At 34.2% G+C, this 14,984-nt stretch overlaps 1 protein-coding gene across 3 annotated transcripts in view; it reads left to right on the top strand.

The window, feature by feature from the left end:
* The window catches only part of VPS13A (vacuolar protein sorting 13 homolog A), a 187,140-nt gene that overhangs the window by 117,173 nt on the left and 54,983 nt on the right, over positions 1–14,984 (top strand). For all 3 annotated transcript variants that reach the window (XM_070431462.1, XM_070431464.1, XM_070431465.1), the window contains exons 46-50: positions 4,568–4,671; positions 8,547–8,829; positions 11,780–12,175; positions 12,440–12,544; positions 12,654–12,800. In XM_070431462.1, the coding sequence (XP_070287563.1) occupies positions 4,568–4,671; positions 8,547–8,829; positions 11,780–12,175; positions 12,440–12,544; positions 12,654–12,800 (1,035 nt within the window). The remainder of the gene's footprint in view (positions 1–4,567; positions 4,672–8,546; positions 8,830–11,779; positions 12,176–12,439; positions 12,545–12,653; positions 12,801–14,984) is intronic.

Raw genomic sequence — 14,984 nt, 5'->3', positions numbered from 1 at the left:
ATAGAATTCATGTAACTGAAATGGAGTACAGAATGGAGTCTTGCTTCTTTTACTAGGCCTAATTTTGTATGTGTCAACTTTTATTAATGTTGTTATATGCAGTTGCATATTGTTGAGTAGTAATAGATATACCACATACCATTTTGTCTATGATAGGAGAAAAGAGTTGAAGTTCACTTTTTTCCAATATGTCTGGCTAATAAGTTCCATCCAAGATTATTACTTTTCCGTTAAATAGCTTTGACACTTTTGTCAAACATAAACTGACCATATCTGTGTTGATTTATTTCTGAATTCTCTATTCTGTTTTATTGCTCTGTTTATCTTCATGCTAATGCCACACTGTATTGATAATACTAGTACTTTACTCTGAATTTTGAAATCAGGTAGTACAAGTTGTGCTGCTTTGTTCTTTTCAGAGTTTGTTTGGGCTATTAGTCGTTTCCTTTTCCATTTTACTTTTAGACTCTGATTTTCAATTTTTATTCAAAATTTTGGATAAATATGAAATTTTTGCATATTAATTTGGTTCTTCATTGCTAGGGGAAGTACAGTTACTTTTTATTTTAACTTGTGCAGACTTACTATTTGCACATTTTAGTTTTAGTGGCTTTTTAATATGTTTACTTATGGTGTCTTAAAGACATTTTTACTTTCTCTTTTCTAACCTAGATGCATATTATTTTATTTTTTTGCCTGTTGTGCTGGCTAGAACCTCCAGTTCAATTTAAATAGGAATCATGAAAGCAGACATTTTTGCTTTGTTCTCAATTTTAAGGGGAAAGTACCCACTGTTTTACCATTGAGTATGTTTTGAGGGATTTTGTTTTGTTTTGCCTTTTTTGTGTGTGTTGGTTGGTTGGTTTGTTTTGTAGTTACCCTTTCTCAGGTTGAAAATGCTCCCTTCTAATTTGGTGAGAATTTTTCTCATTATTTTGTCAAATTATTTTCTGTATTTATTGAGAGGATCTTTTAAAAAATATTGTTAATATGGTAAGTTATGTTAGTTGAGTTTTAATTGTTATCCTATATAATAAAAGGCTAATATGCAAATCAACTGAAGGGCAGAACAACCAGTCACTGACTCGCACTGACCACCAGGGGGCAGATGCTTAATGCAGGATTTTTAAGTCAACCTTGCATTGCCAGTGTAAATCCCAGTTATTCATGAAGTATTATTAACCCTTTGATGCATTCTTAGTTTGATTTGCTAAAACCATGTTCATAGTTTTTGCATGTATGTTCATGAGGAATATTGGTGTAGAGTTTTCTTGTAACATTTTTCTTCTGTGAAGGTTTTTAAATATAGTTTCACTTTATTTTATGAGTAAAGGCCATTCAGAATATTTGTTACTTCTTAAGTGAACTCTTCTAGTAATTTTGTCTCTCTCATGAAATTTGTCCATGAATTGTTTCCATTTTTATTTCACTTTTATGTTTTAAGTTATTTTTACCAGGTATAGAAATACAGATTGATAGGTTAATTTTTTTCATACTTTTAAGAAGTTATTCAATTGTTGACTGGATTACATTGTTTCTAACCAGAACTTGCTGTTATTTTTTATTTTTTTAAATTTTTATTTTATTGTTGACAGTATTACAGATGTCTCCCATTTTCTCCCTTTTTGCCCGCTTCCATCCATTCCACTTCCATGAAAGGCCTTCCCCTGCTATTGTCTGTGTCCATGGGTTATATATATATGCATAAATATTCTTTGGTTAATCTCTTCCTGGCTCCTCCCCCTAACCCTGATATTTTTTATCTTTCCTGTTTTAGAAAAGTGTTGATATTTTCTCTATATACATTTAATATTTTTGCCCTTTATCACTGTTTTTAAGTAATTTGGTTGTGATGAATCTTAGTGAAGTTTACTTTCTGTTTCTTGTACTTGGATTTAAGTATTTTGAATGTATGGATATATACTTTTATCAATTTTAAAAAGCTTTTTTTGTCATTTTTTTCCTTCAAATACTTTTTCTCTCTTTCCCCTCTCTTCACTTCTTCACTGACCATTATTAGTGTTTAAATCTGCCCCACAGCTCACTAATGCTCTATTCTTCTTTATTTTTTTAGTTTTTTCCCTTGTGTTCATTTTGATAATTTCTATTGTTATGTCTTAAAGTTCAGTTTTCTTTTTCAATGTCCAATCTTTTCTCATTTACACCCAATGTATTTTTAGCTCTAGAATTTCAATTTGCATTTTTATGTATATTTCCCATGTCCTTTATTCATACACTCAGTATTTCCCCTAACTTTGAACATATTGAAAATATATATATAAAAGCTTAAGTGACCATTGCAACCAATCGGACAACCGAACAGGTTGCATGGGGCGACTAGGCCCGGAGGGGGGTTAGTGAGGGACGACCAAACGACTGAGCAGCAGGTTGCGTGGGGGCAACCAGGCTGGCAGGGGGATTAGTGGGGGTGATCAAATGACCGAGCAGCAGGCTGCGTGGGGCGACCAGGCTGGCAGTGAGGGGCGACCAGGTCAGCAGGGGGGCAGTTAGGGGTGATCAGGTCGGCTGGCACAGGTGGTTAGGGGCGTACAGGCTGGCAGGGGGGCCAGTTAGGGGTGATCAGGCAGGTAGGTTAGCAGTTAGGAGCCAGCGGTCCTGGATTATGAGAAGGATATCCAACTGCTGGTTTAGGCCCGAACCTTAGGATTGGGCCTAAACCAGCAGTCGGACATCCCCCAAGGGGTCCCGGATTGGAGAGGTTGCAGGCTGGGCTGAGGGGACTCCTGCCCCCCCCCCCCCCCATGCACAAATTTCATGCACCGGGCCTCTATTAGTTATATAAATGTTGTAATGTCATTGTCTACTAATTCTATCGTGTGTATTATATCTGATTTGTTTCCTTTTATTTATTTATTTTTAAAATATATTTTTATTTATTTCAGGGAGGAAGGGAGAGGGAGGGAGAGAGAGAGAGAGATAGAAACATCAATGATGAGAGAGAATCATCCATCGGCTGCCTTCTGCAAACCGAATTGGGGATTGAGCCTACAACCTGGGCATGTGTCCTAACCAAAAATCGAACCATGACCTCCTGGTTCATTGGTTGATGCTCAACCACTGAGCCACTCCAGCTGGGCTATTTCCTTTTATTAATATTTATTTCATTAACATTTATATGTATCTATTAATTTTTATTGGGTACCTAAAATTGTGAATTTTGCCTTGCTTGAAATACAATTAATATTTCTTTTTGTATTCTTGAACTTTATTCTCCAATATAGTTATGTTTCTTGGAAAGTGATCCTCTCAGTCCTTATTTTTAAACTTTTTAGGTGGGATTCAAGCAGCCTTTTAGTTCAGGGCTAATTTTGTACCATTAGTAAGTCACTGCAACTAATACCTTCTGTACTAAACAAGGTCATTTGAAGAAAAAAATGACATTAAAAGCTTTTAAAGTTGATAAAAAGTATATATATCCATACATCCAAACAACTTTGGTTGGTGAGAAAAGAAACTATGTGTCAGCACCAGAAATCGTTCTGCCTGCCCTTTTTAGGTAGATCTTTACCAAGCCTTAGAATCCCAAGATTTAAGAGTGTGCCCTATTCTCAAGACTTCAGTTCAGTACTGATTATTAGCACATTCACAGGAGTAAACTGTCTAAGGCAGGAGGGGGGCACACCTGGCCCACGGGCCTTATAAGCCCTGCAAAATCATTTGGTCTGGGCCTGCCAAGGCATTAGGGGTGAGTTAATTAAATGTGTGACCAAATACAGCAGGCTAATTTTTAAGTTGATAATTTTGTATGGCCTGCGAATGATGTTATAAATATCCAAAATGGCCCTTGGCTGAAACAAGGTTCCCTCCTATGCCTTAGATAGTTTACTTAGCTCTGTTTGACTTCTCCTTTCCTACACAGTAGCTTCAAAACTATCCAGGCAGCAAGCTGGAGCAGTTTTAGGTCTTTTCTTGCTGGATTTTGTTTTTATTTTTATTTTCTCAGCTGCTGTCTAACCAGTGTCTGAAAATCATTGTTTAGTTTTTAGGTTGAGAAGGTATATCTGGTCCCTATTATTCCATTATGGCTGAAAGCATAAATTCCTTTTCTTTCATTTATGATTTATAATTAACTGTTTTTTAAGATGACTGTGGGGCTGTCCTTGTTGATTTTTAAAATTTCATTAAGTAGTTAAACATTAATTTTAAGTTTTATATAGGTATTATTTTTAGAAATCAAAATGTATTTCTATTTGTGACTAGGTGGAGCAAACAATATATATAGAAATAAAATATAGTGAATTTAAGACTCCATTTAATCTTAGTTTTCAGTATGATTTTTTTAAATTAGAGGATATTAGTAAGATATAGAAGGATAAGAAATTATTTTTAATAACCAGTTTGTTTTTATCTATCCAAAGGTAAATATAACTGTTTGTAGGTTTATCTTCTGTTTTTAGGATAATAATTACATGTTTACTTCTTTCCTTAATTATATAAGCAAGGTAAATATTGCTTTGATCTTTTGTTGGGGTGTTTATGTGGAATATATTTTAAATGTCTCTAGTTTATTAGATTAATGATACTAAATATTATTTTTCTTTCCTAGATTAGAAATCATTTCTCAATCCCACTTTCTGTTTATGAAGGGAATACTTTATTGGGAATGGCTTCACCTGGAAATGAATTTAACATACCATTAGCATCTTACCGGTGATTCTTTTTATCTACTTGTTTGCTCTACGTCTCTCATAGAGTTTTTAGTTTCTGATTTGGTAGGGATAGATATCTTTAAATTATCAAACTTTCATAAAATCTTTCCTGTTACTATCTGACCCTATATGACTTATATAAGTTTCAGGGCACTTAGGAGTGTTTTTAAAAGAAATATTATTTAATGTATTTATTTTATAGCATATAAATTATTTATGCTTTACCAGTAAATGAAATTATTACATGCTTGCAATATAGCCATTATAACCATAATCTTCTATGGGATGGGCAAAAGTAGGTTTACAGTTTTGAGAATGCAAAATACAGAGTTCATTCTTACATTATTACTTATTAATTATTGTATTATTTTTCATATGCACAACTATAAACCTACTTTTGCCCCACTTTGTATATTCACAACTTTAAAAAAATATCTAATTGTTTATAATTGTTGGTTTCTGGATTTACATATACTGTTATGAAGTGATTTTTACTTTTTAAATGTTTCTAATAAACTTTTTTTGGAATTCCTTTAGAAAACAAAATATTGCACATTTATCTGTTGATTATTTTAGAATTTTAATCAGTTTTAAATATTTAAAGTAACTTGACTAAACTTGATGTAAAATCTTATATTAAGAAAGGATATATTAAAATTGTAACAGAATACTAATGATGGGCTAGTTTCATAATTATAGGTTTAATATCATAACAAACAAGTATTATTGTTCAGGATATTTAATTTGGAATTGAAAATTTAAAGCAAGGAAAAAATGGAGATTTGGGAAAATAAATCCTTCCTCAGAATAAGCATCATGGTTGTCTAAGTTGCTATTCAGAACACATACTAGACATGGACACTTAGACCTATGCTACAGAAGGACGGAAACAAAATTACAAGCAGTTTAAATATCCCCTCCCTCTGTTCATCCTGACCCATGCCTAGGAGTTCAAGACTGGATCACTAATGTTTATAAGATAATCTAGCAGTTTTAGACACATATTTTCAGGTATTAGACCTGCTCACCCTAATAAACGTTCTATTGTTTAGACCTTCTGACCATAATGAGTATTATATTACTTAATTTGAACTTGCTGAGGGAAAAAAAATTATATATTATTCAGAGAACAATAAAATAATTGTTTACAGTACCTGACCATGTTCTAGAGAGGATTATAGGTGGATTACAAGACTTAAGATAACATGTAAGGTATGTTTAAAAATTTCTATGAAGAACCTTAAATTCATTTTATTTTTGGATAATATTAATGGCACTATGTTTTATTTTTAATAAATTAGTATTACATTTTGTGACTATTTGTAGAAAAATTAAGCCATTAGATATCTTTATACCTTTTGTTTAAAGCTAAATATTAATTTGTTACATGGACGTTAAATCAATATTTACTAGAATCATTAGTAACTAACTAGCTTGGATTTCACATTAGGTACTCTCCTATTCCAATGCTTAGACATGGGTATACTTACATTTAAGATATGAGCTGTTAAATTAACAAATAGCTATCTTTAATTGTGGAATTAACATATACTTATCCTTAAATTTAATTCATTTAACAGTTATTTATCAAGTCTTTTTATTGTGTATATGGCACTGCTGTAGGATAACAAGATGAATTAGCCTGGCTATTCCCCTTGGGAGATTGATATATTATGTAAATACAGAGGTAGAAAATGATGGGTTGTAGAGAGTTACAGAAAGACTTATTGTTTCAGAAAACTATAAAAAACAAAGAAGAGATTACCTAGATGAATTATAGGTAAAATATAATAATGTGGAGATTAGTGGAGAAGGACAATCTTTTTTAAAAATATATTTTGATTTTTTTACAGAGAGGAAGGGAGAGGGATAGAGAGTTAGAAACATTGATGAGAGAGAAACATCGATCAGCTGCCTCCTGCACACCTCCTACCGGGGATGTACCTGCAACCAAGGTACATGCCCTTGACCGGAACCGAACCTGGGACCTTTCAGTCCACAGGGCCAACGCTCTATCCACTGAGTCAAACTAGTCAGGGTGAGAAGGACAATCTTAAGTGCAAGGAATTACATGAACAAAGATAAGGAGACATGAAAACAAAGGCTTTGTATAGGTCTATAAAGAATAGTTGGGATATGATTGGAGTGTGGTGTGCAAGTTGGAAGATTAAATTTGAAAGATAGTTTTAAGTTCACATTGAGGTAGTTGCTCCTTCATTTTCTTGCACCCATTTATATACATTTTATCTTCATCTGTAATGTCATCTGTTTCTTCCTTTCCCTCTAAGAACATTTGGTGTTCTTCCATTGTAAAACCATTCACTTCATCAGTTCTTCTCATCCAGAACCTCTTGCCACTGAACATCTTTCTCTCATGTTTTCTCTTTATTTCTTAGACTTTTCTTTAAACTTTCATATTTCTCTACTTCAAGTGTTTTCTTCAGAACAAAGATTTTTGGGAAAATTGTCACTTCTGCAGAATACTCTGCAGCCACCCTAGAAAAAGTTATGTGTGTAGGGGAGAAGGAAGTATCTGTCTAATATTATTTCAGAGTCCAGAGTGCCAGTAGTTGGAAGTTCCTGGAAAAGAACACAGAGGAGTGGATATGGAGGGCTCAGAATTTAGTCTAGCAAGTTTAGGGTACCATTAGACATCATTACAGAAATATGTGTAGATATTAAGAATTTTAGGACTAAAGCTTAACCCTTTGCGGTCCAATTTTATTTTTAGAATTCAAACAGTCTGGTCCAAATTAATTGACGGGATTGAATGTTGAACCGGTTTGTGGTGTGGACCTCAGCCTCAACATTGGACCTGCTCCTAGCGCCTGGTCTGTTGAGTCAGCCTTGACCTTGGACCTGCTCCTAGCGCCTGGTCTGTTGAGTCAGCCTTGACATTGGACCTGCTACTAGCGCCTGGTCTGTCGAGTCAGCCTCGACGTTGGACCGAAAAGGGTTAAGAAAATAATTAGGTCTAGAGATAGTACTGACATTTGTTCACCTATAAGGAACAGTGTCGCCATAATTGACCAGTTTTACAAGTACAAAAACATTTCTTAAGTATTTATACGTGGACACAACTTAGGTTTAAAAAATTGTTAAAACTAAAATGTACTTTAAATGTAAACAAAGACAGTGATATTTAAATTTGTGAATTAATCATATGTGATGCCTATTGATTTTGTCACTATCTTCTTGTAACCACTTCTGCAACTATGCCCAACATTTTAATAAAATTAAGTATCTATTGATAGCTTTAATTTCATTAATCTTGAAAAACTCGTGATTTTTTTCAATAGAAATAATTTTTTAGTTCATGAAATTATTCATGACATTTACTTCCTATTAGGACCACATATCCAGGAAAGACAACTTCTTTAAGTTAAATGTACAAGTCAAAGATAGTTATAGATGTTTGCTTTACATATGTGACCTATATGATTATGTACTTTCTGTAAGAAACCAGTTATCTTGTAAACATACTTTTTACATTTATTTTTTAATTACAGTTGACATATATTAGTTTCATGTATACAACATAGTGATTAGACACTTATATACCTTACAAAGTGATCACTCTAGTAAGTTTAGTACCCATATGACACAATATATGGTTAATTGTAAACACACATTTAAGGTAGTAAGTTTATAAGATAAATATTCTTTTAAAAGCTAAATAACTATTAATTTCCTGAAAGTTAAGATGAAGATATTTATCTATTGTCTATCTTACCTATTTCTAAGAATGTGAAAATATAAAAATATATTACAATAGTATGGAGGGAGGTGATTTCATTGTTCTAAAGCTATAATCATATAATTTAATATGTTTTCTTTTAAAGGATTTCAACACATCTTTTTTAATGTTTTATGCAGATCACTCCTTTTTCTAAAGCCAGAAGATGAGGACTATCAAATGTGTGAAGCAATTGACTTTGAAGAAATTATAAAAAATGAAGGCTCTTCTCTAAAGAGGCAATGTAGTCCTATAAACCCGTCTAAGAAACCATTTATTATTAATATTGTCCCAGAAAAAGATAATTTGACATCTCTGTCAGTATATTCAGAAGATGGTTGGGACTTACCATACATAATGCATTTGTGGCCACCTATCCTACTCCGAAATCTTCTTCCTTACAAAATTGTTTATTATATACAGGTATTCTGGAATTTTATTAAATATCTTTGTGTCTATGGTTTTGGTACTGGGGATAGGTAATACTATTTGGTAATACTCAAATGGAAAATAAATGTTTAATCATGCTGTGTAAAAATAGGATTTAAAAAATATTTTCCATTGATTCACCTTTGAAATTTGACTACTAAGGCGAATATAAATGACCTACACAAATGTGATATGTCATTTAGAAAATAGAGATGATAGAAATTGCCTAGACTCACATTATCTGAAGGTAGCTCTTTAGATGAAAACATTGCAGTTTTAGAATATATATTTTTCTATATTTTCTAAGCATGTACATTTCATATGTCATACATTTAAAATATGGATTCTAACTTTTGAAACAAGTATGAGAATTAGTATTAAATAATATTTAAGTACTAGACTTAAGTGGAAAAATGCTGCTACATTATATTATTCTGATAATAGGTCTCTAAAAGGATTTTATGCCCACAATGATGCTTTTTCTTTTAAATATTCTGTTTTAACAAATTATGTCTGACTTCATCAGGATTTTAATATTACATTTGCCATGCCTATCAAATATAAAAAATATCTTCATTGTAATTTATTAATTATTGTTTTGGTCATAGTGTATTAATTATTAATTATTGGTATTTACTGTATGTATACACTTCTTTGATAATTTTTTTGGAGCGTGAAGTTAACATCTATAGTTTAAGAATATCTGTTTTTCTTTATATTTGGCAGATGTTCTAGTGGTTAAGAATTTGCACTTTGCTCTCAGGTAGATCAGAGATTTAATCCTAGCTCTATTACTTACTAACTTTAGGCAAGTTATATTGTCTTCCTGAATAATTTATCCTAATTTATGAAAGGGGGATAGTAATAAATCTTGCATGATTGGGATATCGGGAAATCAAACTAGATGATATATATATAAAGGATTTAGCACAGTGCCTTGTAGGTACATGATTGCCATTCATTTACCTCTCTAACAGCACCACCACTACTATTCTATTTTGTGGATATTAACATGCCAGGTGTCAATAACTTAAATTACTTTTACTTTAACTAATTAAAAATCTTAAGATGAAGAGATTCCTGTGTTATAACAACAGGAGGGAACCAAGTTAGAGATGCTAGACAATATGGTGAATTATCCAGGCATACTATCTATCTATGTTCCATTCTCATAGGACTTTTGATTTGATGCTTTTAGGGATCACATTCTGTTTGCTAGCTCCCAATGGATATGACCAATTTTTAGAAAGACAGGTTAGCTGTGGTATGAAGAAGGGATTAAAGGAGACAAGAGCAGTTAGGAGACTTAAAGTGAGAGGACACAGTGGCAGGAACTAAGGTAATGAAAGTGGGGGTGAAGAGAAATGAATGGTTTTGAGAGATGCATAAGATATAATACTATAAACAACTAGAGGCCCGGTGTATGAATTCGTGCATGGGTGGGGTCCAGCTGGCCCACCCTGATCGGGGCCGATCAGGCAAGGCCATCTGGGAGAAGGAGCCATGGGCAGTTAGCAGGCTGGTCCCACCCCCGATTGGAGGGGGGGGGGGGGACAACACAATCAGGGATGGGGCCAGCCAAGGGGAGGGGCTCCGAGATGTTGGAAGGCCGACCCTGCTCCCTGGTTGAATTCTGGTCGAACTCCCAATTGAGGGGACAATTTGCATATTACCCTTTTATTATCTACTAGAGGCCTGGTGCACAAAATTCATGCACAGAGGGGGGGGGGTCCCTCAGCCCAACCTGCACCCTCTCCGATCCGGGACCCCTCTCGCAATCCGGAACCACAGGCTCCTAACTGCTCACCTACCTGCCTGCTTGATGTCCCCTGCTGGCCTGATTGCCCCTAACTGCTCTCCCCTGCCAACCTGATCCCCCTAACTGCTCTCAGCTGCTGGCCTGATCCCCCTAACTGCCTATCTGCTCTCCCCTCCTGGCTTGATCCCCCTAACTACCTAACTGCTATCTTCTCCCTTCTTCCGCAGTGCTGGCCTTCTCCCTTCTCCTGCCGCGCCAACCTTCTCACCTCCTCCCTTCTCCCGTGGCACCACCTCCTTCTGCCTTCTCCCTTCTCCTGTCTGCGGCGCCTTCTCCCATGGCCTCTGCAAAAGGGACCTTGGTGCTGGATTGGCCCACACAGCTGCCATGGTGCCGGCCCTCGGCCTTGCAGCCTCTGTGGCTTTGTCTGGAAGGACCTCTGGAAGACCTCTGGTCTAATTAGCATACTTTCCTTTTATTAGTATAGATAATAAAAGCATAATATGCTAATTAGATGGGACAGTTGAACGACCTTCCGGACAAAGCCTGGGCTGCGAGGCTTGAGACAAGCTGCTGCGGCTGCGAGGGCCAAACCCCTTGCACGAATTTCATGCATTGGGCCTTTACTATAGGATAATTGGAAATGGGTGATGAAGGATTGTTAACAATCGAGAATGGGACTTATTTTGGATTATTATCTGTTTTCTCATGCATTTTTCATAATTTTTTAGTTTTCAAAACTAAAATGACTAATGGATAAGATTTCATCTCTTCTCATTCATTTTCCATCATTTTTTAGCTTTCAAAACTAAAATTACTAATGGATAAGATTTTTAAAATGTTTTACTAGTTATATGTATTATAATGTTTACTAGTTCCATTAGAGTTTTACATTATATTACTTAGTTTTATCCTAATAATAGTCCTTTGAAGTTGATCATTTAGACCATTTTTGAAACATGATAGCTCATATCTTGAATAATTTACCCACAGACTTGGAGGAAATGTGAATGTTTACATAGTTGGCAGAGTTAGAACTTGAATATAAGTCTTCTAACTTTTTCAGACAGAAGTATGTTTCAAAAGCAGTTCGTATAACATTTGAAATCCTTAAATAGAATTTTTGGCATATTTATCTGAGACATTAAAAAATTTACTATATTTACTATATTTTGTTTATTACAGGGGAATGAACATAGAGTTTTTACTCTAAATGAAGGCTCTTCTGCCCATATTTGTACCGTACAATTGGATAAAGCAATACTACATTTAAAATTACTTGACTATCTTAATCAAGATTGGAAAAGTGAATATCATATAAAACCTAATCAACAAGATATTAGTTTCATCAATTTTACCTGTGTTACAGAAATGGAAAAGAATGATTTAGATATTGCTATCCATGTGACTTATAATCCTGGCCAGACAGTTCTGGCATTTCATAGCCCTTACTGGATGGTCAATAAAACTGGTCGAATGTTACAGTATAAAGCAGATGGAATTCATCGAAAGCATCCACCTAATTATAAAATGCCAGTTCTCTTTTCTTTTCAGCCAAAGCACTTTTTTAATAACAATAAGGTACGTAAAGTTTTTTAACTTCTTTTTTTTTTAGCTATTTATCACTCCTTTTTAGATTTTAGAATTTTGAAGAATAAAATAATATGAAACAGGTAGAAATAACATTTGTTAAATATTTGAAGTTATAAAGATTAGAATTTTGTGTTGGGAAAGGTTTAGTGCATTAACAGTACAATATTTATGCTAAGAAGCAAAATGTATAAATTTAGGTTGGAATTTTTAAAGGTACTAATGTTGTAATATCTTTGAAATATTTTTTTCTAGGTTCAGCTAATGATAACTGATAGTGAGTTGTCAGATCAGTTTTCAATTGATACTGTTGGTAGTCATGGAGCTGTTAAATGTAAAGGCATGAAAATGGAGTATCAAGTGAGTTCATTCTCTGCTCATCAAGAAATTTTTATTTAAACTGTGTCTATTGACTACTTAATTTTTAAGGATGTTATGATAATGTAATAATTAATATGTTTTTCCTTAGGTTGGTGTCATTATAGACCTCAGCAGTTTTAACATTACCAGAATTGTGACATTTACCCCTTTTTATATGATTGAAAACAAAAGCAAGTATCATATATCAGTGGCTGAAGAGGGGAGTGATAAATGGCTCTCTCTCGATTTGGAGCAGGTGGGTAGATGGATTTCAATAATATAGCTCTTAGGAATTTCATTTTTCCTAGAAATTAGATAACTGAAATTACTATGTAATATTTTATCTTTCCATTCCCCCAATTTTATTTGTTTCTTAATCATTTATTATTTGTACCAAGCCCTAGATATTTAATTATTAAAATTCAGAACTTGCCATCGAGAAATACATTTCTTGATAAGGAAGGTAGACATTTAGCAATTACTAACCAAATGGAGTCAAATAGAGCAGTAGAAGACTAGATAAGGTATTAATGCAGGAAAGAGAAGGAAATGATTTATTCTCTTCAGGAAGCTGTTAGGACTGCCTTTAAAGAATAGATTAAGCCAGTTATTTTAAGAAGGTGGTAGTGACTTAGGAGTAAAATATTTCTATTACTCCATCTTTAGCTGTTAAACCTCTACATAAGAGCTGTCTGAAGGACTGCCAGAGGGTGATAGAATATTTTATTTTTGATGAAATTTTATTCAAATATGTTAGGCTTATAAGAGAAGTGTTTGCTATTTTTATTCATTATTCTATCTTGCTTTTAAGCCATCCTTCTTGAGTCATTCTGGTTGAGCTACTGCCTTTAGAATTTGCTTTAGTGCTGGTTCTGGAGGAAAGTACCATCAGTGGGTGTTTACCCATTAAGTTTTTATCATCATCTTTCTTTTATGATGCCTTTTCTTGATTATTCTATTTTTTCTCAGCATGTTGTATATTTTACTCCACTGTTTTTTGGCTTCCATTTTTGTTGAAAATTTGGCTGTGGTTCTGTCATTTCTTTGGAGGTCATCTTTCTTTTCTCCTTAGCTGCCTTCAATCTTCTCTTTGTGTTTGATATTTTGCAGTCATACTATTTGTCTACATGTGGGTTCCTTTTATATATCCTGCCTCATATGCCTTACTGCTAGATCTGTGGGGTAACGATTTTTCATACTTTCTATAAAATTTGCAACTATTGTCTCTTTAAGTATTCTCCTGTACATCCATTTTCTCCTTCTGAGCCTTTAATCAGACATATCCTAGACTTTCATATTCTATTTTCTCTGTCTCTTAATATCTTTTTTTTCTATCTGTATAACTTTTTGTGCTACAATCTGGATAAATTCTACGTATATTTTCCATAATTTTTTACTTTTACTATGTCTAAACTGTTATTTAAACTCTCACCTGAGTTTTTTATTTGTATTTCTCATTCCCAGAAGCTCCACTTTTTTCAAGGCTGCCTGTTAATTCATTCTTTTAGCAAATACTTATTGTGTACTCCTATGTGCCTTGCGATAGTTACATCTGCTAATGAAACTACAAGTCCCAGTCTTTGTATAATTTATATTTTAATAGAGTTGTAGGGAAACATTAAATGAATAATACCATGATCAATTAGTAAAATATATAATATGTTTAAAGGTGACGGGGGAATAGAAATAAGACAGGTAAAGGAGTATTAAGAGTTATAATGAATACCCTGGCCGGTGTGCTCAGTGGTTAGAAAATCACCCAATGGACTAAGGTTCTTGGGTTCAATTCCCAGTCAATGGCATGTACCTGGGTTATAGGTTTGATCCCTAGCCCTACCTTGGGACAGGTATGAAAGACAACCAATCAATGTGTCTCTCTCACATTGATTATTTTCTCCCTCTCTCTTTTTCTATCTCCTTTACCCTCCCTCCCTTCCACTCTCTCTAAAAAAAAAAAAGAAAGAAAAAATTAGTGGAAAAAATATTCTCAGGTTTGGATTAAAAATAAAGTCACAGCGAAAAGGGGTGAGCTATTATTTTGCATAAGGTGGTCAAGGATAGGACTTATTGAGGTCACATTTGAAAGACTTGGAGGAATTGTGAGAATTAGCAATTGTCAGGAGCTCAGCTGAGCTGGAGCTAAGCAGCCAGGTATTGGAGTAGCTGATTAAGACACCTAACCAAAATGAACATAGTCAAACCTTTAATCAATCGCTTACTGAGATTGTATAAGCAAGAAGCTAAACTGGAGAAAGCCCCAACTCCCCTGTTCCATTTTTCCTATGGAACAGCATTGGTGAGGCAGGGGTCAGGTGGATCAGCAAGACACTAGGGTTGTGTCACAATCGGAGGAGCCCTGAACAAAAAGCTTTTACAGTTTTATGGACCTGGAAGATGGGGGTGAACAAGGGGAAAGACTCGGAGTGGAAAAATCCTGAGC

This window comes from Myotis yumanensis, unplaced genomic scaffold (assembly GCF_028538775.1).
Source record: "Myotis yumanensis isolate MYYU_CA2020_CCGP unplaced genomic scaffold, mMyoYum1.0.hap1 SCAF_12, whole genome shotgun sequence".
NCBI classification, from domain to species: Eukaryota; Metazoa; Chordata; class Mammalia; order Chiroptera; family Vespertilionidae; genus Myotis; species Myotis yumanensis.
The sequence above is the reverse complement of the archived record's forward strand: the minus strand, read 5'-3'. Positions and strand labels throughout refer to the sequence as shown.